The 25,422-nt window shown below is 39.7% G+C and overlaps 3 protein-coding genes across 3 annotated transcripts; 2 read left to right on the top strand and 1 right to left on the bottom strand.

Annotated features, from left to right (window-relative positions):
- Positions 1-1,885, bottom strand: LOC132241890 (olfactory receptor 56B4-like). The gene is made up of 2 exons (XM_059710848.1): positions 939-1,885; positions 1-103 (listed from the first exon to the last, which is right to left on the bottom strand). The coding sequence occupies exons 1-2, from the start codon at positions 1,883-1,885 to the stop codon at positions 1-3; spliced, it is 1,050 nt and encodes a 349-aa protein (XP_059566831.1).
- An 11,608-nt stretch (positions 1,886-13,493) lies between these two features.
- LOC132242179 (olfactory receptor 52K1-like) lies at positions 13,494-14,447 on the top strand. The gene has a single exon (XM_059711093.1). The coding sequence runs from the start codon at positions 13,494-13,496 to the stop codon at positions 14,445-14,447; it is 954 nt and encodes a 317-aa protein (XP_059567076.1).
- A 9,209-nt stretch (positions 14,448-23,656) lies between these two features.
- Positions 23,657-24,646, top strand: LOC132242178 (olfactory receptor 52L1-like). Its single transcript, XM_059711092.1, has one exon. It carries the CDS (start codon positions 23,657-23,659, stop codon positions 24,644-24,646), a length of 990 nt encoding a protein of 329 aa, XP_059567075.1.
- The last annotated feature ends 776 nt before the right edge of the window (positions 24,647-25,422 follow it).

Here is a 25,422-nt window from a genome sequence, read left to right as displayed (position 1 = left end):
TTATCCACTTATCAGGTGATGCACTTTTGGGCTGTTTTCATTTCTTAGTGTTATGATGTGGCTTATTATTTTGGGGAAAAGATTTTGTGAGGACATGTTTTCACTTTTGGTATGCACCTAAGTGTGGAATAACTGGGTTATATGGTAACTTTTGTTCAGTCATTGGAGAAGCTGTTGGGCTCTTTTCTAAAAGAGCTGCCCCAGTTGACATTCCCACCATCAGTGTATGAGCTCATGGTTTCTGTTGTTGCTTCAGTCCCAGCGCTGATTCTAAGAGGTTGTTCTCCAAGGTGAAATCATATACAAACCTCCTGAGGTCATTCTTCAGACCATGGTCCAGGACATTTTCTGTGCTATATATGATTCAGCAGACCTATGCCTCCTGACTGACTGTATCATGAATGAAGTGTTTATTAAGCATGTATTATGCACAGAGGTGTGTACTAAGTTCAGAGAAGGTACAACATGAACATGGTTGAGGGTCCTTGTACTCAAAAGTGTGCATTTTTGTGAGATGATCAAGTGGTAAAATTAATTTAGATTTAATTAATTGGTAATCTGGGACTACTTTTATAGAGTATTTTCTAGGACAATTTTTTTCTCATTTCCTAAGAAGAAAACTTTACCACCCAATTAGATGATTTTCATTTGTGTATATCATATCTCAAAGCATGGTAGCTGTGTACAAGTGTGTCCATCTCTTGGCAGCAACAATGGTCAGAGATAATTATATTTTACTCTCACTTATTTCTAGTTGTAGGAAATTTCATTGTAATTTTCATATGCCTATTTTGATGAGTGAGCCTACTGTTTTAGTGATTTTATTGGCCATATTCCTACCATTTAAAAAAAATAATGCAGGTCTACCACCTCTTCCTTCTTAACACCTATAATGACTTATAAAGCTGAGGTTACTTAGTGGACAATTCTTCAGCCACCCAAGCAGCCTCTGGAGACCCAGTCTGAGCTCATGCATTCTGAGAGCATAGACCATGGGGTTGAGAGCAGGAGGGATGATATTGTGTAGCACATTAAGGAGTACAGGGATAATGGGAATCTTTTCTTTTACAAGGTGTGTGACAGATACCACTATGATACCTGAGTAGAAGAAGAGGATGAGGACGAAGTGGGAGCTGCAGGTGCTCAGAGCCTTGGACATTGCTTCTGCTGAGTTAAGTCTCAGCACAGTGTGAAGGATTAGTGCATAGGAAGAAAAAACCAGAGCCATATCACTCCCAACTATGATCCATGCTAAGAAGAGTTGGTAAAATTTGTTCACAGTGATGTCATCACAAGCCAGGCTGATGACCCCCAAGTTAGAGCACAGGCAGTGGTCAATTTCATTCTTGGAGCAGTAGAGTCTTTGGGCAGCCAGGACAGGCACTGGGATGGTCAACAAGCTATTTCTGAGCACCATGAATCCTGTGACTTTGACCATAAAAGCGTTAGTGACTATGGAGGGGTATCGAAGAGGGTGACAGATGGCTATGTATCTGTCCACTGCCATGCAGAGGAAGATACCAGACTCCATACAAAAGAAGCAGTGGATGACATACATCTGAGCAAAACATTCAGGAAGGCTGATGGCCTTGGCATCAAACCAGAAGATAGCCATAATCTTGGGCATAATGGTGGTGGCCAAGCCAATGTCGACGAGTGACAATACACCCAGGAAATGGTACATGGGCTCATGTAGTGTGGGCTCATGTTGGATGGTGATGAAGATGAGGAGATTAGCAGCAAGAGCTAATAGGTAGAGCAGAGCCAGGGCCAGGGAGAGCCAGTGCTGCCACTCGTGAATGCCTGGGAGCCCCATCAAGATGAACTGGGAGATGTGGAGGCTGGAACTGTTGGTAACTGTTGGAACTGTTGTGGAGGTATCCATGGCACAGGTATCCTGTTCTCAGTGTCTGTCCATAAAACCTAAGTAGGAAGGAGGTTGTATTGGAAAGTTCAGCTGTGGTTCCTAATTAGGGACACCCCAAAACTCAGGTTCTTTAATCATGAATGACCTTCAACATTATTATTATTGCCTCCTGGAAATATTTCACAGAGGACAATAAAGAAGGCTAAGATTAGTTCTAAAGAGAAAAGTTGGAATAGCTATTGTTATCACTACTTATATGCCTAGTAAACATGTCCAAATATATCAGTAATAATCTTACTACCAACAAATGACAAATATTAATATTTTGTTTATTCACTTCCATTTTCCTGTTTTATGTTTAAGCAGTTTACATCATAGAGAGATAAATTTGTATATTGCCTTTGTCTTTGCAGCAACACATTTTCTAAGAGACAAAATAGGTGTTCAGTAAAAAGTTATCGCATGCAAAAGAAACCATCAACAAAACAAGAAAGCCCACTGTGGGGGAAAACATATTTGCCAACGTCATATCTGATAAGGGCCTAATCTCCAAAATTTATAGGGAACTCATACAACTTAACAAAAGGAAGATGAACAATCCAATCAAAAAATGGGCAAAGGATCTAAATAGACACCTTTCAAAAGAGGACATTCAGAAAGCCAAGAGACATGAAAATATGCTCAAAGTCACTAATCATCCGAGAGATGCAAATCAAAACAACAATGAGGTACCATCTCACACCTGTCGGACTGGCTATCATCAACAAATCAACAAATGACAAGTGCTGGAGAGGATGTGGAGAAAAAGGAACACTCGTGTACTGCTGGTGGGAATGCAGACTGTTGCAGCCACTATGGAAGACAGTATGGAGTTTCCTCAAAAAACTAAAAATGGAACTCCCATTTGACCCTTTGATCCCACTTCTAGGAATATATCCCAAGAGAGCAGAAACACCAATCAGAAAGGATATGTGCACCCATATGTTCATAGCAGCACAATTCACCATAGCTAAGATCTGGAAACAGCCTAAGTGCCCATCAGTAGATGAATGGATTAGAAAACTGTGGTACATCTACACGATGGAATACTATGCTTCTGTAAAAAAGAAGGAACTCTTACCATTTGCAACTGCATGGTTGGAATTGGAGAGCATTATGCTAAGTGAAATAAGCCTGTCAATGAGGGAAAAATACCACATGATCTCACTCATTCATGGATAATAAAGACCATTATAAACTTATGAACAATAACAGATACAGAGGCAGAGCTGCCTCAAACTGATTGTCAAACTGCAGCAGGAAGGTCAGGGAGGGTTGGGGGCCAGGAGGGATGGGGGTAAGAGATCAACCGAAGGACTTGTATGCATGCATATAAGCATAACCAATGGACATAAGACACTGGGGGGTAGGGGAGGCCAGGGGATTGTCAAGGGCGGGGAAAAAAAAAAAGGACACATATGTAATACCCTTTGTAATACTTTAAGCAATAAAACAATAAAAAATAAATAAAAAAGAAAGTTATCGCATGAATAAATAAATGAACCATGACTTTCCAGTATTTAAAAGCAATGTGGATTCTTAATTTTAATGAACAGTTTATCCTATATAATTAAGAGCTAATATGCAAATGGTCATCGCACCCTTGTGCCCTCGTGCAGGGGCTAGGGGACCTGAGGCTGGGCCAGGGGACCTGAGGCTGTGCCCCCCACCCAGTGGGGCTTTGATGGGGGACCTGAGGTTGCAGCCCCTGCCCTGCAAGGCTTGATGGAGGTGGGGCCAGCCAGGTCTGGGTCTTGTGTGATTTCATGGTGTGTGCGGGTGGGCGAGGACTTGACTCTGGGTCCCACAGTGCACCCCAGACTCTGACAGGAGGGATATTTTCATATACATTTTACTAATTTTCTTTCATTTCTGACACTTCTATTATAGAGAAAGGGCAAATAGCAATATTAAAATATTTCCTCTAATTAATTCCCTTTTAATGTGCACAAATTTTGTGCACCAGGCCACTAGTATCCCTATATTTGACTATATCATAGATTTCTAACCAATATTTTACTTTCCAGATTATTTTTGAATAGAATTTCAAAAATGATACAAAAGTGATACATATGAAAGTCATAGCCATCTTAACATTTTCTCTTTAGTAGTATTTTCATATTTTTTAAATGTCACACATGCATATGTTTAAAAAATTAACAATAAAAAAATATAAACCCAAGCTAGGATTTCCAAATTCCCTTCTTTTCACTAAATGCAGCCAGTAATGATTTGTTGAGAATCCTCTCAGAGACAGTTTTTTCATGGACAAGAATATATGTACTAACTAGTTTCCCATAAGAGACAAAAACAAATGTTAGCATACCAATCATTCCTTTCTTATCCTCTGTTTACTTGACTTTTCTTTTTTGGCTTAGTTATCTTGGAGACTGTTCCATATCACCATATAGCTATACCTCATTGTTGTTAAGTTGCATGATTTTCTATCACATGGATGTCAGATATTTTGCTGAACATTAGTATTTCCAGTATTTTCCACTGTAAAAAATGATTCAAAAATGTACTCATTCATATATCTTTAAGCATATGTGTAAATTTATCTACAGGATAATTGGCAAGAAGTGAATTGCTGGGTGAAATGGAGAAAAATGATTTTGATTGATATTGCCAAATTGTCTTTCCAAGAGGTTTTTCTGGTCCTGTATGACTGTAGGGCATTTTTAATGCTCTTGAATTCAAAACCCATTTTAAGAGAATAAGTAAAAATTAAAATTTCAATTTTGGTTCACCTTTCCCTTCATTATTTTGTGAACTTTGACATTGCTAATGGCTCTTTTTCCCCCATTTTTATGCTTTTCAATCTTTTTTTTTCTTTATGTTCAATTCATCTTGTAGTAATAAATGAAATAAAGTTTTTCAAGGGCTTAAATTGGAGCCTGGCCGCACATGTTATTAATTTGCGTGAGTTTTATTATATCTTGAAATTATTACTTCTATCTGTTGAATTTTCTAGAAATATTTCCTCCCTAAAATCTATCTTTAAAAAAATACACTCTGCATACACAAACTTTTATGTATTCATAGCAAGTGAACTTTTAAAATTGATTATTTTATGATTTTAAGTTTTTTAAAAATTTTATTTATTGATTTGAGAAGAGAGAGAAAGGGGGGGGGAGAGAGAGAGAGAGAGAGAGAAACATCGATTTGTTGTTCCACTTATTTATGCATTTATTGGTTGCTTCTGTATGTGGCCTGACCGAGGATCGAACCAGAAACCTTGGTATATCGGGATGATGCTCTAACCAACGGATCTACTTGCCAGGGCCATGATTTTAAGTTTTAAATAACATAAAACCCAGCATTTTAATAAGTATTCACTTGCATTTTCTTTACAAACATTTACACTATATTTTGAAATTAATTATGTAACTAATTTGGGAGTTGACATGGAGTGAGAAAGCCCCTAAATCAGTTTCACCCACAAATGGCTAAACCATTGTTCCAGCAGCATTTAGTAAAGAAGCCTTCCCTCCCCATTAATTTACAATTAATTTGCTTTTTTGTCAAATACCCAATCCGAACACATATTAAGGAGTATTGCCAGACCGGACAGTTTTCTTTGTTTTTAGTTTCAGTACCTATTGAATGAGTGTATTTACCTATAGTAGGGAATAGTCTTACTAATAATTTAAAATATTTATTAAATGAAAAAGACTGGTTATTATATTTTTGAGTATACATTTTGTTAAATTAATTTTGGAAAAACTCATATTTACACCATTGTATTTTTCCACTAAAAAAATCCATGTTGCCTTTCTGTCATAGTTTTTTTTTTTTAAATCTTCTGATGATTATTGTTTTTAAAACATCTCAAAAATATAGCTATTTTACACTACTGCCTGCAAAACCAAATTATTCTTTAGTAAATTCTCAGAATTTTTTTTGGTAGAAAAATGTATTCTTTATTATGAGGAGAACTTGAGCAGTGTAAGCTCTGATTTTTATTTTTCATCTTATTCAAATGTTTATATTTTTCTAAACAGCATAAAGAAGCAATGATAGACTCATAGATTCAAGGAACAGACTGATAGATTCAAGGAAGAGGGAGGTTGGGGGACTGGGTGAAAAAGGTGAAGGGATTGAGTACAAATTAGTATTTACAAAATAGTCATGGGATGTAAAGTACAGCACAGGGAATTTGGTCAATAACATTGTAATAACTATGCATAGTGCCAGTTGGATACTGGAAATATCAGCGGGAATAATTTGTAAAATGTCTAATTGTCTAACCATTATGCTGGACACCAGAAACTAGTAAAAAATTATTTTGAATATAAATGGTAATTAAAAATATTAAAAATTAAAAAAAGAAGCACTGATTGTCAACATCCTTGTCTGGTCTAGACTTGATCATCTCCTGTGAAATGCTGGGTAATGCTTTTTGGATAAATTGTCTTTATTAATTTTGGTGATTTGATGTCAGTTTTAGTTCTCGATTTTATTTTTGAATCAGAAATGAATGATTTCACTAGATGTCTCTTCTCAGGGTCTTGGATCTATAATTTAAATGGGAGGCTATCCTGATTCCACCGTTCTGTCAGCCAACATGCCTCCCCTGCCGCAGTCTCTGTGATCGTTGCTTTTTTTCTCTGGTAGAGCTTTCTATTCTTTCTAACATGACCAGAGGAAAGCTCCTTCACATTTTTCTACTTCTTCTCCAGATTTCAAGCCTTAGTCTCTATACAGGTGAAGATCTTGAGGAACATGAAAGCCAGTGTTGAAAGGATTAAACTAAAGAAGACAACTGCAAAAGCCCAGGCTGGGGGAGAGAACCAGAACAGAGAGCCAGGAACCGAGAGCAAGGAAACTGCCTCCTCCACTCACCTGGGCCCAGGTGACTTCCTGCTAGGAGGTCCTGGAGAATCCTCTGCAAATGGAACGGCCTCTGCAGTTGCTTCTGCTCTCTTGGCTGCACCTCTCTTTTATACCATTACTGCTGAGAGTACATCTTCTCCTCCCAGTGCACATATTGGAGCCCAGAGTTTGTCTGGACAGCCTGCCACTTTCCAGGACCTCCAGGAGGCTCCCTCTCATCTTTTCCCCCATGTGCATCAAGGCTCGGTGTTTTTCCATCACAGCTTCAAAGGCCCCCAGTGATCTCAGAGGTGTATCCAGCTCAGCTCAGGGAGCAGAAATAATCAGTCCCCAGTCTCATGGGAACCACTATCAGAAGGTCATCTCTGACTTAATGAAGGTTTAGGAAGAGGTGTCCCACCTCTTGAGTGAATCCCAACTCTTGCCCCTCCCTCCAATACATATACCTTCCTTTAGCCTCTTCAGGGACCATTTTCCAGCAAGTGTGTCCTCTGGGCTCTATATTTTACCACTTTCTTTTTCATGAGTTATCATTCCCATATACAAACACAACAATGCAGATGCCTCTTCTGCTGAAACCTCCTATTTGTTGCTTTAGATCAACTATGCACCCTGCTCTGTACCCATAGAAGTGAAAGTCTATGGCCTCTGGCTCATGGTTGGATTTGGCTAATGGGAGTAAACTGGTGGGAGTTCAGAGGGCAGCAAGAAAGACAAATTGAGATATTTGTTTCTTTGAACCTTTTTCTGTCAGTCTCAGTGTTAGGCAGTGTCTGTGTTTCCCTCCTGAAGGCTTCCTATCACCATCAGGGGCTTCCTCCATGGCTCTGGTCAGTACTGGTAGCTGTTTCTCCCATTGTTCCTCAGATCTGTGGGATGGAAATGCCTGTTGATGTTGCCAGCCCATGTGTATATCACCTTCCCTGTTTTATTACTATTAAACTCTTTCCATATATTTGGACTATTGTCTTCATTATACTCTGCTCCATGTCCCCCTTTGCATGTGCCATTTGTTTCCTGTGGGACTTTTACCAAGATGCCTCTTGTCTCAAAAGTCTCTCTCCTGGACCCTACCTCTGAACCTGCTCCTTCTCTTTCCATTATTTTACAAACTTCCTGAAACATTTCTTTTTATATACATCTCCCCATTCTTTATCTCTTCTAAACGGATTTGAGACTCATGTGATCCTACTAAATCAAAATGTCCCCTGCTCTGCTATTACCTAAAAGTTTGCATGGGGTTGTTATTCTTCCTTTCTTAAATGTTTGCTGGAATTTATCACAAAGGGCTTGATCTATTTTCTTCCTTTTTACCCCATTGCCACTGCTTTCTTCCAGGATTTTACCAAATCTTACCCACTCTAATATCATATGCATCTCCTATGCCCATGATACTATGAAATAAATCTATTAAAGCACTAATCGGTGTCACTGCCCTACTTAACTTCCTTGCCTGCTGGCCTTGACCTCTTATGAACATGCAGTGCTGTTTGGAAAAATACTTAAAGGCCTGTTGTAGTCTGGGCCTAACCTCCCTCTCACACCCTGTCCCTCTCCACTGCTCCCTCAACATTGTTTTGTTAGCTCTTATCAAGAAGTCCATACTTTTGGAATTTTACTGTCCTTTTTTTTTTAATGCTAGTGAGTCATTTTTAAATATTCAATTCCCACTCTTCAACTTTCCTCTTTAATGTTGCCTCATCAGAGAAGGTTGTGAAGCCTTCCCTGATCCCACAGGCGTAATCAGATGCTCTCTCTCTAAGGTGTTTCCATATCTTGAGGTGTGGCTCCAGGTCTTTGAATATGCCTCTGGTTGTCTTTTTGGTGGTGACTTGTCCTAGTTTGATGTTAATCTCCATATTATCCTATTTAAAATCTCTATACTGTATATCTTTCTACAACCTTAAGGGGAACTCAGAAAATATTTGTTCTTTTACCTAAATAACTGATTCAAAGCCACTTGACTGGTTTTTTGAGCTTTAGCCTTGTTTCAATCTATTAATGCTTTGCACAATTTCTGATTTTAGGTAAGGCTTTTAGAGTTTTATTCAGTTGGTTCATATTCACATTAATCTAATGTTCCAGTTCTAGGACTTTTTTATTTTGGGGGCTTAAGTTCCTCTTTCAATTATCAATTAACTGCCTCATTTCCTCTTATACTGGCCTTTGTATCGCTCTTGCTACTTGTGTTGCTTACTTCTTCCTTCTTCACATGGGATTCTTTATTATTTTTGAAAAAAATATATTTTTATTGATTTCTGAGAAGAAGGGAGAGGGAAAGAGAGAGAGAAACATTGATGATGAGAGAGAACAATTGATTGCCTCCTACATGCCCCACCCTGGGGATCGAGCCCACAACCAGGGCATGTGCCCTGACCGGGAATCCAATCATGACCTCCTGGTCAAACTCAACCACTGAGAAACACTGTCCTGCCCACACTGGGTTCTTCATGTTAGGGTTCACAATATGAAGTCATGGTAGGTACATAATCTTGGTGTTATGTGAAGTGACACCTACTAAGTCTTCTTCCTTCTGGAACTGGGCCAGTAATCTTAGAACATGGCTCTCCTAAAAAGATGACCTAATTCTGGTACTGACCTTTCCTAATAACCCTGTGCTATTCTTTTCCAATATAGCCTGTGTTGATCTCTGCCTTTCTGTTAAGGAATTGTCCTTGTGAAGACACACAGGGCTGGTTGAGTCCTGAACTGTGAATTTGCATGTTTTTGTTCCTGTTTTCCTTTGGCTTCATAAAATAAATCATTCTTTTCTTCACTGGGAGTTTCTTACTGGATTTAAAGAAACCATGAATAATCATGCATGCCACCTCAGTGTTTTTCTAAGTAATCTCTGTACAATCAACTTCTGCAATTCCTCTCAATCCACTGCAATGTCTAAATTCTTCAGACTCTTGAATGTCTTCCCATAGATTAATCTGGTATCATTTTCAGGAGTGATTTTGGTGGCTGAGGTAAGAGTAAAATGTGGAGTTTATTGATTAAAAAGGGGTAGACTTGCAAGTTATTTCACCAACATCTGGATGACACTACCTACAGGGCTCCGCCTACCATTTTGAATAACAGGAGACATTCACTATTTTCTACAGCCTCATTCCTCTGCTGAGCTCTCTCTTCTCACAAAGGCTCCTACTTATTTTTTTTAAAAAATATATTTTATTGATTTTCTACAGAGAGGAAGGGAGAGGAATAGAGAGTTAGAAACATCGATGAGAGAGAAACATCGACCAGCTGCCTCCTGCACACCCCCTACTGGGGATGTGCCCGCAGCCAAGGTACATGCCCTTGACCGGAATCGAACCTGGGACCCTTCACTCTGCAGGCCGATGCTCTATCCACTGAGCCAAACCAGTTAGGGAGAGGCTCCTACTTATTAATTCATCCTTCCTCTCATAGTTCCACCTAAGTCACAGGGGTCATTGGAGTAATGGTGTATGGTGGTTCTGATGTTGCTGCTCCCCATCAGCCTGCTATTTTCCTCCCCCTTCCTGGATCAGATCTTGGCTGGCCATCAAACCATGTGGTCCCATTCCTCGTGGCAGGAAGCCTCTCCTTGCTTTTGGCTGCAGGGCCTTGGCCCCATCGTGACATGGCACCCTAGAGTATGCTGTTCAAAATATTCCCTGCTGAGCTTGTTCCCTGTGGCCCCAATAAGAGGCAGAGACCTTGTTAAACATTTGTTTGAAGAGGAGGCAGAAGTACTAATTGGTGTCTGGGTAGTAGAAACTTCACTTAGGATCCCTATAGGCAATGCCTGAAAAGGTGCCTATTAAATACCCTGTTTTGGGGACCTGACTGATAGCTTAATTTCTCATCCATCTGGTGAGTAATGGTTAAGAGTAGGCCCAAAGAAGAGAGATACATACAGGCTCAATCACAAATAGCTTTCCTTCAACCTTTCCAGATATGATAATCTTATAGGCTATTGGAGTGGAAATACATGGCCTTGATATCATTATTGAAAACCAGAAATACTGCCAATATTCTGCACATCATCTGAGGTCTGTTTGGACCTTTTGTTATACAGATACAGGTAAGGGAGGGCCCAGGTGTATGAGATTTCCTTCCTCCAAAATAGGAAAACATCTTTCAAGTCCCTGCTCAACAGTCAGCTATTTGTAAATCTGCTCTTCTTTGAAGCCACAGGGTGAGTTACGGGGAAGTATTTATGGAGGCACCTAAATCAGTGTCCCAGATTCCTATGGTTCCAGGACCCCTTACCTCTCTTTACCTGCTTCCCTGACGGAGGTAGAGGAGCCGAGTGTACTGGAGCAGATTTTTCCTTATTATACAAGGTTATAATAAGGAACCTTTGCTGGGTCCTGAGGGAATAGTTGGGCCATCAGGTGTGACTACTTATTACATTGTTCTGAAGGTGGGCTGAGGCTTCAGGTTGGTCCAGCTTTGAAGATAATTTGGAGCAGATGCTCAGGTGATCAGAGCCACATTTCTTGACACCCTTCACCTCCCCACTCAATACTATATTCTGGGGGTGCTGGGGACACATGCGATTGGGAGGAAAGATGGGAGCAGTGTTAGGGAAATAAACCTGTGCTATTCTCTTCCAATATAGCCTGTGTTGACCTCTGTCTTTCTGAGAAAGAATTATCATTGTGAAGACACACAGGTCTAGCTGAGTCCTGAACTATGAATTTGCATGTTTTTGTTCTTGCTTTTCCTTCGGCTTCATAAAACAAAGGAAAGAAATAATTACACCTGATATCCCAACTATTCCCTCAGGACCCAGCAAATGTTCCTTATTATAATCTTGTATATTAAGGAAAAAAGAATGATTTGTTTTATGGAGTGTTTTTGACTGGATTGCTCCAGGTTACTACTATACTGACATCTGCCCAGAGGATAAATCTCTTATGTCTTGTTAAATAAAATGCATTGTTTCAGAATCTCTAAATTTTCTGTTTTTCTTAAACAGATTTATCCTAATGCATCATTTCTTTCTTTTACTTCAATGAAAATTATACCATTTTCAGAATTTGATAAAGAATTTATGCATTTATATCTCATGGTATTCTCACAACGATCCAGTGAGGTAGGTATTTGTATACTCATTTCACCTGTGAGGAAACTTGAAAGTCGTTTGATGCTTTGCTTAAATTCACACAGCTGATATATGGCAGAAATATTACCTGGCTCAGGATCTTGACTCCTAGTCCAGAGTTTGTTCCATGACTCAGAACTGTAGGTCCACTCAGCTCTCCCATCTTCCAGCTCTCATGCCTTCTGCTGTCATCACGTAGTGTCTTTAGGAGCTGTGGCTGACAGTATGGGCAATAATCCCATGGTTTCTCACGGAGAAGGTTATTGGCTATTTTAAAGCTGTGCTATTTCTTTTTTCTGTACAAACTTCTGATTTTCCCCCTCATGTTTAGAGACCTTTTCTTGTTGTCATCGAAACTGTGGGATCAACTCAGCTGCACTTTTCCCACTTGGAATGTGAATCACTTACGTTACAATCCAAAGTCCTCTCAGACCCTGGCCCAGGTCCCCGTGTGTCCTTGTGTTTTTCTTTCATATGAGAGAACTGTGGTCTTGGAGGTATTAGCGGGTGTTGGGGAGCCATGTGATGCCTAAATACTCCTTAGCTATTTGAGTCCTCTACTGCTTACCCTTGGCCACAGGTCCTGAATGTTCTTCCTTGGCCCTGCAGCAGTCACTGCTAACATGGAGACAGGATGATGACTTTCTAGCTCAGGGATCAGTGGTTGTAAGTTCTTGTCTGATTCTGTCACAAAATAGATCTGGGACTGTGGGCCATGACTTCTTTCTAGAGTTTAGTTTTCTGGCTTTGCAAAATGATGATTGGGGAATAGTATATGTTGGAAATCTGAGTAATTTCATACACATAGTGTAATTACATGGAAAATGGAACTGGAGGACATATCTGCCAATTTTCCCTCCTGTTCTCAATAATGTGGCTGTGATACAGAATTCTTTGGCTTTTATGTGGTTGTTATTACCAAGAGATTCTGTTTATTTCAGGTCACCACAACTCCGAACTTTGTGTCTACCCCTGCACAGCAGCACCTTGAAGGAGAGGGAGATGCAGGAGGTGGTGAAATCAGGTAGCCATTTAGAGATACTGGAGAGAGAAACAAGATATGCATTTATGAAATGACTGGGGAATAATCCAAGGAAGAACCTGATGGTTATTGAAGTCATTAAGCACCATGTAATCTGTAACCTGGCAGTCAAGTGAAGTTTGGGGAAGCCGGATATCTTCAAATTAAAGAAATTTTCCAGATACTGGGATCTTGGGCAGTTTCTGATGAAGGTTAGTGGTATAATACTAGGGAGCCAATGTTGATTACCTCTAGCACCAGCATTCATAACTTGGGACTATGAGCATGAGAGGAAAATTTCTTTTTAACATCAGCTCCTGAGCATTTAAATCTGGTTATGTGAATTGCTCCAGATTATAGATGTATTAGGATATCTAGTACTGGAACCTGGTTTCTGAACTTCTTGTCCAGTGCATTTCCACTAGACTCAGTTGCCTGGCTTTGTCTGTGTTTTAAGATCTTGCAGAAATATTGACTAATTTGAAATTATTTTTGTTTTCTGAGAAGTATGGGGAAAGAGCAATGGTGATGGTGGTGTTAGTGAGACCACACTAGTATATCGTGAGCTTCCAACCCTCATATCATTGACTTTAATCTGCTATTTTTCTTTTTTTTTGCAGTGGTTCTTTGCTCTTCTGAGTGAGGTGATCACCATGATTCTTTCCAATACTTCTTATCTCTTCCCACATACTTTCTTCTTGGCTGGCATTCCAGGACTGACTGCTGCACACATTTGGATTTCACTTCCGTTTTGCTTCATGTTCTTCCTGTCAGTGACTGGGAATGGTGTTCTGCTTTTTCTTATTCGAACAGAACGCTGCCTTCACCAGCCCATGTTTTTCCTTCTTGCCATGCTCTCCTTTGCCGACCTGGTTCTTTCCCTCTCCACTCTGCCCAAGATGCTGGCCATTTTCTGGTTTGGCGCTACAGCCATCAGCTCCCACTCCTGTCTTTTCCAGATGTTCTTCATCCATGCATTCTCTGCCATGGAGTCAGGAGTGCTAGTGGCCATGGCCCTGGACCGCTTTGTGGCCATCTGTAACCCACTGCGTTATGCAACCATTCTTACGCCAGTTGTTGTGGCCAAGATTGGAGGCCTAGTGGTCCTGCGAGGTGTGGGGTTGACCATCTCCTTTCCAAGCCTGGCCCATCGGTTGCCCTATTGTGGTTCCCACACAATTGCCTATACCTACTGTGAGCATATGGCAGTGGTGAAACTGGCCTGTGGAAACACCACTGTGGATAACCTCTATGCCTTTGCCGTGGCAATCTTTCTTGGTGTGGGGGATGTGGCCTTTATTGCCTACACCTATGGGCAGATTGTGAGGACTGTAATTAATTTTCCTTCATCCGAAGCACGTGCTAAAGCAGGCAGCACATGTACTGCTCATGTCTGTGTTATCCTCTTCTTCTACGGCCCAGGCTTTCTTTCTGTGGTCATGCAGCGCTTTGGCCCACCCACAGCGTCTGCTGCCAAGGTCATCCTTGCAAATCTCTACTTGCTCTTTCCCCCTGCACTGGACCCCATTATCTATGGGGTCAAGACCAAGCAGATCCGGGAGCAACTGTTTAAAATTGTAACCTCCAAGAGAATTGATCCCACCTGATTATAGTTCTCATCATCTGGACCTCAAGGACCAGGATGACCACCCCTCTGGGGTGGGAGACCCACAGCTCAGGTTATTTACCTGGTGAGGACAGTGAAGGGAAATGAAATTAAATTGTCCTGAGTATTTGTAAGTTGGGAAATCTCTTCTGAGGCCTATGGTGTTTAGATTTTGTGATGGAAAATTGAGAAGGGTTGGGTATCTCAACTGATGAACCAACAAATAATTTTTCTTCTAAAAGCTTATGATTTACTGTGTTGATAAGATAAATGCATTATGTAATGAAGAAACAATTAGGACTTTGATGAACATGAATCAAGTGACTTAGTTCAGGAAGAGATGAACTGGGTGCCAATTTTAAACATACGAAAACATGGACTACTTCCCAGCACTTGACACAGATATATGGAAAGTTTGTGGAAGTGGAGAGGCTCTCTCATCAGAAAAATTTTGGCATCACAGAAAACGGGTTCAAAAATTATGGAGATACTTTAGAGTATCCAGTTTATGAAACTCCTTATATAGTCATGTTCCTTCTCACTCCAGAATTGCAGCTAAAGATTTAATTTATTCCATGTATTTTTTCAGCCTGGTTTTGAGTAAATGACCTTCTATGTATTATGTAGTTTTATGCTCTGAGAGTAATAAAAATTCTTTTATTTCTTCACTTTTAGTCTCAGGCACAGAAATATGAGTTAAGTTTGTTGCACACAACAATAATTGTTTTAACTTTTGTTTTCCTGTCTTCATTCCTAACTCTCTTGCTCATTTTCTTCTGGTTTCAACCATTAGCACTTATTTTAATATATTTGTTTGTTCTGAAGTATTTACATGTCCTTGCAATATATGTAGTATTGACTAAGTGTTATGTATTCCTAATATAAATAAATACCCTTTTTTTAGTTCCTCAGGTGTTTATACTTCCTCCAGCCATGGGTATTGTGGGTTATTTATAATAGAAACGCATATATCTATCCTTATCCTCAACATGCCTACTTATTTTGAACTTCAGTTCAAACCTCACCCCTTGAAGATTTTTATAATTAAATTAGTCACTTGTTTTCTGAACTGAGAGCTCTGTGTATACTGACCAGGAAATAAATCTCATTATTTAGTAGACTGTTATTTTAGCATATTTCCTCATCAGTCACATTGACATATGTGTGTTTTGAAAATATGAATATGTAAATGTCCAAAGTGTAGCACAGTAGGCACTCAATAAATTTTTATTGAAGAAATGAAGTAATTTGTCACAAAATTACCTTTGCTATCGCAATCACTATTAACACTCTTGTCTTCACTGCTGTCATCATGACTAACACCACTTTTGCTTAGTCTTTTCAAATGGTGTAATTTCAACTGGTGGTATTTTGGATGCTGTGCAGGTACGGTAGAGGTCATGGTTACTCTTACAATGAAGACTCATTGCATTGTGCAAGCATAGAACAAATAGAGAACTAGCAGTTGCCTTCTTTTTCATTCTTTGTTTGCTCCTCCTTCCTTCATTATTTTCTTCCTTGTCCTGAGTATTTATCAGGCTCTCAGTGTGACAATGAAATGAAGTTGAAAATATAGAAATGAAATGTGATAGTTCTGAGGTAGAATTGGGTCCAAATCCTAGGGGACTAGTTCTCAACAGGAGGTACTGGGCAGGAATGGGACATGAGTCGGGTCTGGTTGAAGTGATAGTATAAATGATCATAGCTTAGAAGACAAGGGGCCTGGGTTATTGAGTGGGTAAGAGGTGGGTCTGGGCTAAACCTTTTCCTGAGCAGCTCCTGCTCTATGCCATACTCTATTGTCCCTCTTTCCTCTGTTAAATATTAATCTTCAATATTAGTAGTGAGAAGATAGCTCTTCAAAGAAAAGGCAAAATGGACACTCCTCACCAACTTTTGCCTGTGCTTCATGGGCAGCGAAGTTGAAGTGGAAGAAAGTTCTGCAGGAGGGGAGGAGCAGCGACAGGATTGCAGAGGAAGATTCCTCAGCGGGTGGAGGATGAGGGCTTAGAGGTGTCTAGGTGCTTTTGGCCAAACCAGTTTTGAACAATGTTAGTCTGAATATATCTATTAGCATAAAACCTTCATGACATGAGTCGCTCCTGTTGTTCACCTCTTACGCCATGGTACCGTGAAACCTTGACAAGAAAATGCTGCACATAAACTCTCATTTAATGCCCACAAACGCAAAAGAAGAGGGTGTTTTCATTATTTTCAATTTCTTTTCTTCTCATGAAAATCTTATACTTTCTACTGACTGGGGACCATTTATTTTATCGCACCTCTTCTACCTCTGTTTTAGTAGTAAGTTCACTGTTTTGTTCCCAAATGAAATTTTTAATTTTTTTTTCTTATAAAACAGACCAGCTAACAAACAAACACAGACTGGTGCTTTTGAGGTTCATGTCATTCATATATTTTATCACTACCTCTCCCACTTATGGAAATATCTCCTGGATGTTCTCCTTCATTAAATGATAACTTGGTCAGTACCCTGTACCGTACTTTTTGGCCACCTGTGATCCTGGTGGGGACTTCATTCACTCATTGATTTTTTTTTATTCTTGATTTCTTTACCCCTAAAGATCCCTTCCTCATACCCATTCCCAAGGCATATACTCTAACCTCTTGAGAGATCACTGTATTTGTTTCCAACAGTTCTCCCAGCATCTGTGCTTCACTCTTTTCTATCCATACATCCAGCATGACATTTGACAATGAAATTCTGATTGTGTCTCACTCTTCTGCTTAAAATCCTCACAACTTCCCATTGCCCTTTCACATGACCTACAATGTGCATGCTAAGGTTTCTGTTTACACTCCAGGCTCAGTTCCTGGTACTGCAATCCCAAATTTCACTATTCTATCAGGTCTTTGACAATGTCAAGTTCCCTTCCCTGCAGCATCAGGGATTTTGTATCTACAGCATACTCCCAAATCTCTCTTCACTTTTAACCCATTCTTCTATCACTAACTTAAATGAGGGAGGACTTTCTTGAACTCCCCAGACTGAGAAGGTTTTTCTTTTATGTGCTTTATCACACTGTAGTTTTAATTTACGACACATATAATTATTATTAGGTATCAGTGATTACATACTTAACATATATCATGCCATGAGCTATGATGACAACAGATATTTGTTATATTGATTGTTTTTTTCTGACATTTAGCAGAGTACATCAATTTGCTAGATATTTAATATCCATTGAATGAAAAATGAGGCTTCCCACAATCTGTGAATGAAATATTTGTTGACTAGATGAATAAATAGACTGTGCATTTGAAACACTATTCCAAAGGAGAAATGTGGCCACGAGGGTGAACTGGTAGCTGCTTTATCAGGGATAGGACTAAGGGAAAGATTTTCTTGCTTATGTGAAAGTAGGTCTTAGCCCATCTCTTTGGGAACTTGCTGGGATGGATAGTCTGAGAGTCTATATTCACCTCATATCTGCTATGGTACACTGGACTTGATGTCCATAGACCTGCCACAATCCCCCAGAAGAGAAGCAGAGAACTCAATTAACCTGAGACAAGTGTCATTTATTTTCGGTTGGATTATCTAGAAATAGACTCTGAGGCAGATATCTGCATGCAAGAAGCTTATTGTGAAGTAGACTTAGGAATGACACTTGTCAAAAGGGGGGAAAAGAGGATGGACCAGAGAGAGCATTAAACCATGATCCAATTTCCCCAGAGTCTGAGCTGATTATAGGGTAGGTTCTTGAGGGGAATGGTTTTTCAGTGTTGTTTCATATAAAAGAAAGAGGATCAGGTCTTTGTATTCCTATATAGAACCGTCAGTGATTGAGAGATACACTCAGAAAGGAACATTAGTCTTGGATAATGCAGCTCTATTTGTCCAAGAGAGAGTGACTCAATTATGAGCTTTTAGTAGCCAACACTCACAGCAGATGGAGAAATGAACACATTTAACCCAGAATTCACTAAGGAAATTTTTGGAAAGAAGTAAGACTGTCAATCTTTGCACATCATGATACTGTATAGAGAAAACCCCAAAGACTCCATAAAAAAACTACTAGAACTGGTCAATGAATTCAGTAAAGTAGTGGGATACAAAATAAATATCCAAAATCAGTTGCATTTTTACATACCAAAACAAAAATAAACTCTCAGAAAGGGAAACTGAAAAACAACAACAGCAACAAACAATCCCATTCACAATTGCTTCAAAAAGAATAAAATATCTAGGAATAAATTTAACCAAGGATGTAAAAGACCTATACTCAGAAAATTATAAGACATTGAAGAAAGAAATTGAAGAGGATACAAATAAGTGGAAGCATATAGCGTGTTTATGGATTGGAAGAATTAACATCACTAAAATGTTCATACTATCCAAAGCAATCTATAGATTTAATGCAATTCCTATCAAAATACCAATGGTGCATTTCACAAAACTAGAACAAATACTCCAAAAATTTATATGGAACCACAAAAGACCCATAGCCATAGCAATAGTGAGAAAGAAGAACAAAGTTGGAAGAATTATATCAAACTATAATACAAGGTCATAGTGATCAAAACAGCATGGTACTCACATAAAAACAGACATGTAGAACAATGGAACAGAATAGAGAGTCCAAAAATAAATTCACACCTTTATGGTCAATTAATATGTGACAAAGGAGGAAAGAACATACAATGGAGGAAAGACAGTCTATTCAACACATGGTGGTGGGAAAATTGGAAAGATACATGCAAAAATAATTGATATTAGACCTCCTTCTCACACCATACATAAGAATACATTCAAAATGGATTAAAGACTTATAGGTTAAATTCAAAACTATAAAAAATCCTAGAAGAAAACACAGACAGTAAGATCTTGGACATTTCTCATAGCAATGTCCAGCCTTGGGCAAGGGAAACAAAAGAAAAAATAAAGGAATGGGACTACATCAAACTAAAAAGTTTTTGCACAGCAAAGGAAACCATCAACAAAATGAAAAGATAACCGACTGAATGGGAGAGCATATTTACCAATGATACATCTGATAAGGGGTTAATATCTAAAATTTATGAAGGACTAATAAAACCCAACACCCCAAACAACAAACAATCCAGTTAAGAAATGGGCAAAGGACCTGAATAGACACTTCTCCAAATAGGACATACAGATGACCATTAAACATATGAAAAGATGCTCAATGTCACTAATCGTCAGAGAAATGCAAATTAAAATCATAATGAGATATCACCTCACACCTGTCAGAATGGTTATCATCAATAAATCAACAAACAACAAATGTTGCCGAGGATGTGGAGAAAAGGGAACCCGCATGCACTGTTGGTGGGAATGCAGATTGATGCAGTTACTGTGGAAATGGCATTTCCTGAAAAAGTTAAAAATGGAACTGCTTTATGTTCCAGTGATTCCACTTCTGGGAATATATCCGAAGAAATCTGAAACAATATACTCATTGCAGCATTATTTACAATAGCCAAGATTTTCAGCCCAAGTGTCCATCAGTAGATGAGTGGCTAAAATAGCTGTAAGTACCTTTACACGGTGGAATACTACTTGGCCATAAGACAGAAGAAACTACTGGACCTTTTGCTACAGCATGGATGGACCTGGAAAGTATTATTCTAAGTGAAATAAGCCAGTAAGAGAAAGAAAAATACCATGTGATTTCACTTATATGTGGTATCTAATGAACAAGATAAACTAACAAACAATTAAAAAAAAAGAGCATTTTGGGTCTGAGTTTGACCTGCAAGAATGAGAAATATGGGCTTATAGAGCAATGTGAATTTTTCTAGCTCATTGAGCATGAGGTTTCCTAACAAGGATGTAAAGCCTTAAGGGTGATGACCAACACTGGACAGATGTGGGCCTCTTGGGCAGGTGCACATGCCATTCCCTGCTCTGCCTATCTGCCCAATTATCTATTCCTGGAGCAGTAGACTTAGCTCTGTGCATCTCCAGCCAATCTGCAGGCTATGTCCATGTATGTATGAGTGTCCTCTGGGATCCACTAATGGTAATAACATCTCGCCTGCCCAGTGCTTTGTTCACAGTCACCAGCCCTGCCTTGGGGAAGTATTGAGAATAAACTTGCCTTTCAGAGTGAAGATGACAGAACCAGCTAAAAGTTCATTATGAGATTTCAGGTGGGAAAATGAAGTCAGGTTTGGGGCTTATGGTTTTAGGGAAGACTGTTGATGGCTCCCTTGTTCTGCTTATCTTATAGCCCTTGTGATAGGAGTTATTTCTTGGCTGGCTTTTATGGCTCCAAGTCTTCTGATACCTGTGATCTGACACCTCTTAGTAGTCTTAAATGTATGACTTCTTGTCTCAGAGTAGCTGCTCTCCTCAGGTCTGACTCCTCAAAACAAACTCCCTATGGTCCATTCCCCTTAGCTTCTGCCCTTCATATCACATATCACTGCAAGATAACTTGTGTGTTTCTGCATCTCCCTGTTACCACTGATATCAAGTCCATGACACTGTTAAGGAGGTTAAGGAGACAGGGACAGGTAATAGCTCATAGAGGAGCTTCCTTGCCTGCAGTGACAGAAGTGATCAGTGGTGAACATAGGAGACCTTAATTTCTGACACACCCAGGATTTGGTGATTTTCTTTATGGCAGAGAGATTTAATAGGGTTCCTTTTCCATAAAGCACCCAGAATTTCACTTCAGCTGAGAAGAATTCAGGAATTAGTCCATTCCTCTGGAACACCACCCTGTCTGCTACATCCTTCCCATCCTGTAAGTTCAATGTGTTTTGTCAAGTTCCCTCGATTCCTGGTTGTTTTATATACTCACCTATTTATTTAAAAATGTAATCATATAATTATTAATTTATTCAGCAAACACTACTGATACCAATTAGATTCCAGCTCTTTTGGAACTTGCCTTGTGACTGCTGCCATAAGCTAGGCACAGTCGCAGCTCTTCAACGATGGACAGGTTTTCAGCACAAGGTAATCAGTGCAATGACAGGCTGGCTAAGAGTTTTGATACTGCATTAGAGAATTGGGGGGCAGCTTTATAGATGACAGCTCACTTGAACTGAATTGACATGAATAAGTAGGAAGGCACAACATCAGTTCTTTGCTAATTGTACGTTGCATTCTGGTCAGAGAGCTAAATATATCTTCACTTTTACGTTCCTGGGAATAAAGTCCCTTCTGCTTTCTCCTAAGAATAACAGAGGGACCTCTTGTTTACTTTAGCAGTTAGTGCTTATTAAGCAGCTCTAGGCTTTCCCTCTAGACTCACAGAACATGCAGCACAGGCTCGCTGCTGCTCTCTCCGCCCACTGCAGCCTGGCTTCATTCTTCATGGCTCTGTTGACAGGTCCTCTCTCGAAGAGATGAGCAGCCTTCCACAGATGCTCAGCTGTTCTCTGACTTCTCAGCTGGAAAATGAGAAGTGGCCTGAATCTTGTAGTAGAAGGGAGTGATTAAGAAATAGAATTAACTTTCTCACTGCTTAGAGTATTAAGCACTTGAAATGTGACTTTTTATAAGATAATGAGGTTCTCCTGGGGTGGGGGTGAGATCTCAATAAAACTATGTCACTGTTACTTGAAGCTAATAGTGGTTTTGAATCTGGAAGGAAAACAAAGGCTGGAAGATAATGCCTACCAGCTACCAGGGATTTCTGACTTTTTAGGTGTATGTTCATAGGTTTGGTGGCAATATTGTAGTCATTATTGATTTATTTAAAAAAGACAATTGAAGTGGTCTATTCATGCATAATTCACCAGGACTGAGTCATTTCTGACTCTTTTAATAAAAACATATACATATATATACCCCCACTCCATCCCTCAGGTAACAAATATAATTATTGCAGACTGTGAACAGCTTTTAAGACAAGCACACACAAACAAATATATCCAGTTTCAAGTTTTTTGTTTCAATGCCCAGGAGGTGACTCACATGGAGAAAGTTAATCAGAGCACCTATTTAATTAGTACTCTTTGTTAATATAGGGGTGTAAAAACACTGAATTAGCATCACACCATGATGAGACAGACATAGCAAAAGTATGAAACAGAGAAGCAGGCTCATGAAGACAAGGAGAAAAGGAAAGAGGCCAGTGATCTCAAAGTCAATGATCTTTTATTATTAATGTTAATAACAGTAGCTATATTGACATGAGAGACTTTATATAAGATAACTCTTGAAGATCTTGTATGCCAGTCTTAAATGTGTATTTTTTCATGGATTAAACTCAGTAAAGAATTTTAACTTCAGATGTGACATGATGACATCTGCATTTCAGGAAAAACCCTCTGACTTCAGGGTGGAGAGTGATTGGGAAGGGTATAATAGCAAAGGCAGGGAGATCTAAGGAAATGATCCAGGTAAGAGGAGTTGGGAGTGCGAACTTGGCAGTGACATTGGGGGTTAAGAAAAAGGAGTAGATATAAGAGGTTTAAAAATAAATTCAATAGGAACTGGTGACTAGATGAAAGGGATGAGAGGTATAAATGAGTAAGGATAGTTTCACTTTTCTACATTAGGTTGGATAGGTAGATGGTGATCTAATTCACAAAAAGATGGCCAAAAGGGAGGTAGAGTAGATTTGGTCTTGAATATATTGAGTGTGTGGTTAGCTGTTTAGAAAGCACAGGAAAAAATGGATTTGTGTTTCAAAAAGCTATTTGGCTTAGATACATAGACATGAAAGAAAGTAAAGTATTTAAATAGTTAAAACCACTTAAAAGGATGAACTCAATCAGACATAATGTACAGAATCTGGAAGAGAGGAGAAGATGGAACCCTGGAATGAACAACATATAATGGATAGGTAGATGGAGAAGGTGCTGAGACTGGGGATACAGAAGAAACAATTGTAGAGTGCTATGCAATGAACTGAGGGAAACGTTTGAAGAATAGCAGATTGATTTATAGTGTTCAGTAATGCCAAGAGTTAATACAGAAAATCCTTTGAGTAGACAGTTCCAAATTACAAGTAATTGAATGGCAGACTTTAAACATGTCTCTAAAATCAGCATATGCTTACTTATGTCTGTAAATGAAATGAGACCTATGCTAATTCAGATATGAGGATGTCTCATCTCTAAAAAAGTTATTTCAAGAAAAGGAAATGTTCTTCCTTGTATCTTTATTCCCTTTATTCCCTTGTGTTGCAGTTTAAGCCTCTTTCTTCTCATGAAGATGGCAGCCAGGTCTGGACAATGTGATAACCCACCAGCAATGGAGAAATGATTTTGGTTTCTTTTCTCTCTCCCCTTTCTGCACCATTCATGATGACCCTTAGTAATTACAGCTGGAGTCCTCCCCATCCTTCTTTTTTCCTAATTGGCATCCCAGGTTTAGAGGAAAGCCAGCACTGGATAGCATTGCCACTGTGTGCCCTTTATCTCTTTGCTCTCGTGGGCAATGTCACCATCCTCTTCATCATCTGGACTGACCCATGCTTACACAAGCCTATGTACATCTTTCTGGCTATGCTATCTGGCATTGACCTGGTCCTGGCCTCCTCCACTGCACCCAAAATGCTTGCGGTGCTCCTGGTTGATGCCCATGAGATTGGGTATACTCTTTGCCTGATACAGATGTTCTTCATTCATGCGTTCTCTTCTATGGAATCAGGTGTACTTGTGGCCATGGCTCTTGATCGCTATGTAGCCATATGTCATCCTCTGCACCACTCTACCATCTTGCATCCAGGGGTCACAGGGCGCATTGGAATGGCAGTGCTGCTGCGGGGATTAGGCCTCCTCCTCCCCTTTCCTATCCTTTTGGGGAGACTTACCTTCTGCCAGGCCACTGTCATAGGCCATGCGTATTGTGAACATATGGCTGTGGTAAAACTTGCTTGCTCAGGAACCACAGTGAATCGAGCCTATGGGTTGGCAGTGGCACTGCTTGTGGTTGGACTGGATGTCCTGGCCATTGGTATTTCCTATGCCCTCATCCTCCAGGCAGTGGTAAAGTTACCAGGGGTCGAGGCCCGATTAAAGGCCTTTAGTACATGTGGGTCTCATATTTGTGTCATCCTGGCCTTCTATGTCCCTGGAATGTTTTCTTTCCTCACTCACCGTTTTGGCCACCATGTGCCCCATCATGTTCATGTTCTTCTGGCCACACTCTATCTCCTTGTGCCCCCTGCACTCAATCCATTTGTCTATGGGGTGAAGACTGCACAGATCCGCCAGCGAGTTCTCAGGGTATTCTACATAAAAGAGTAGATATTAATGTATTTATTTTTTTCAGAGGCTCCTGCCAAAGACACTGCCCATGGATGTATTGGTGGAGGCCATTCCACAGTTAGAAGTCCATCTAGCCCTATTAGTCTCATGGCAAAGTAGTCATGAGCACTTGGTTGCACAGTGGATTGAGATGTACCTGGGTAGCTGGGTTTGTGAATATTTCCTGCATTCATTTTTCCTCCTGATCCCAACATTGCCCTACTCCTTGTGATGGAGAAACTGGTAGATAGGATAAATTGACTCTGGATATGATATTTTTCTGACTGTGCAACATCACACAGAATGCAGAATGTGTGGTTTTAGTTTTAGAGTGCCCTCAAATCCTAAAATTGCCGTGAGCTCTAGGTCACTGGACTTCTGTGTGGTAAGGGCCCTCTCAAAGCATTTGAGATGCCCACAGTATGTGAGAAAGGTACTGTAATCGGTTCTAAGCATAAAATATTATAATCCCTAGTTAAAAAAGTAAAATAAGCCTGTATTTAAAATTCATTGTATTTTAATTTATTTATATATTTACTTAGAATAAAGAGAGAATAAGACCAACTATTGAGTATATGTGTGTGTTATAAGTGTTAATTTAACAAAGCAAAAGTAACCATTACATTACATAGAGAGTGGTTATCTAATAACTATAAAATGTGCTAGAGTCTGATGTTGGTAAACATAGCCTTATTAATAAACTAGGGGCCCGGTGCACGAATTCATGCACCTTACAAGGAACTGTGGGCTTCGAGGCTGCTGTGGGCACAGGGGCA

Source organism: Myotis daubentonii, chromosome 9 (genome assembly GCF_963259705.1).
Source record: "Myotis daubentonii chromosome 9, mMyoDau2.1, whole genome shotgun sequence".
NCBI classification, from domain to species: Eukaryota; Metazoa; Chordata; class Mammalia; order Chiroptera; family Vespertilionidae; genus Myotis; species Myotis daubentonii.
Note: the sequence above shows the minus strand (reverse complement) of the source record. Positions and strands in the feature narration are given on the sequence as shown.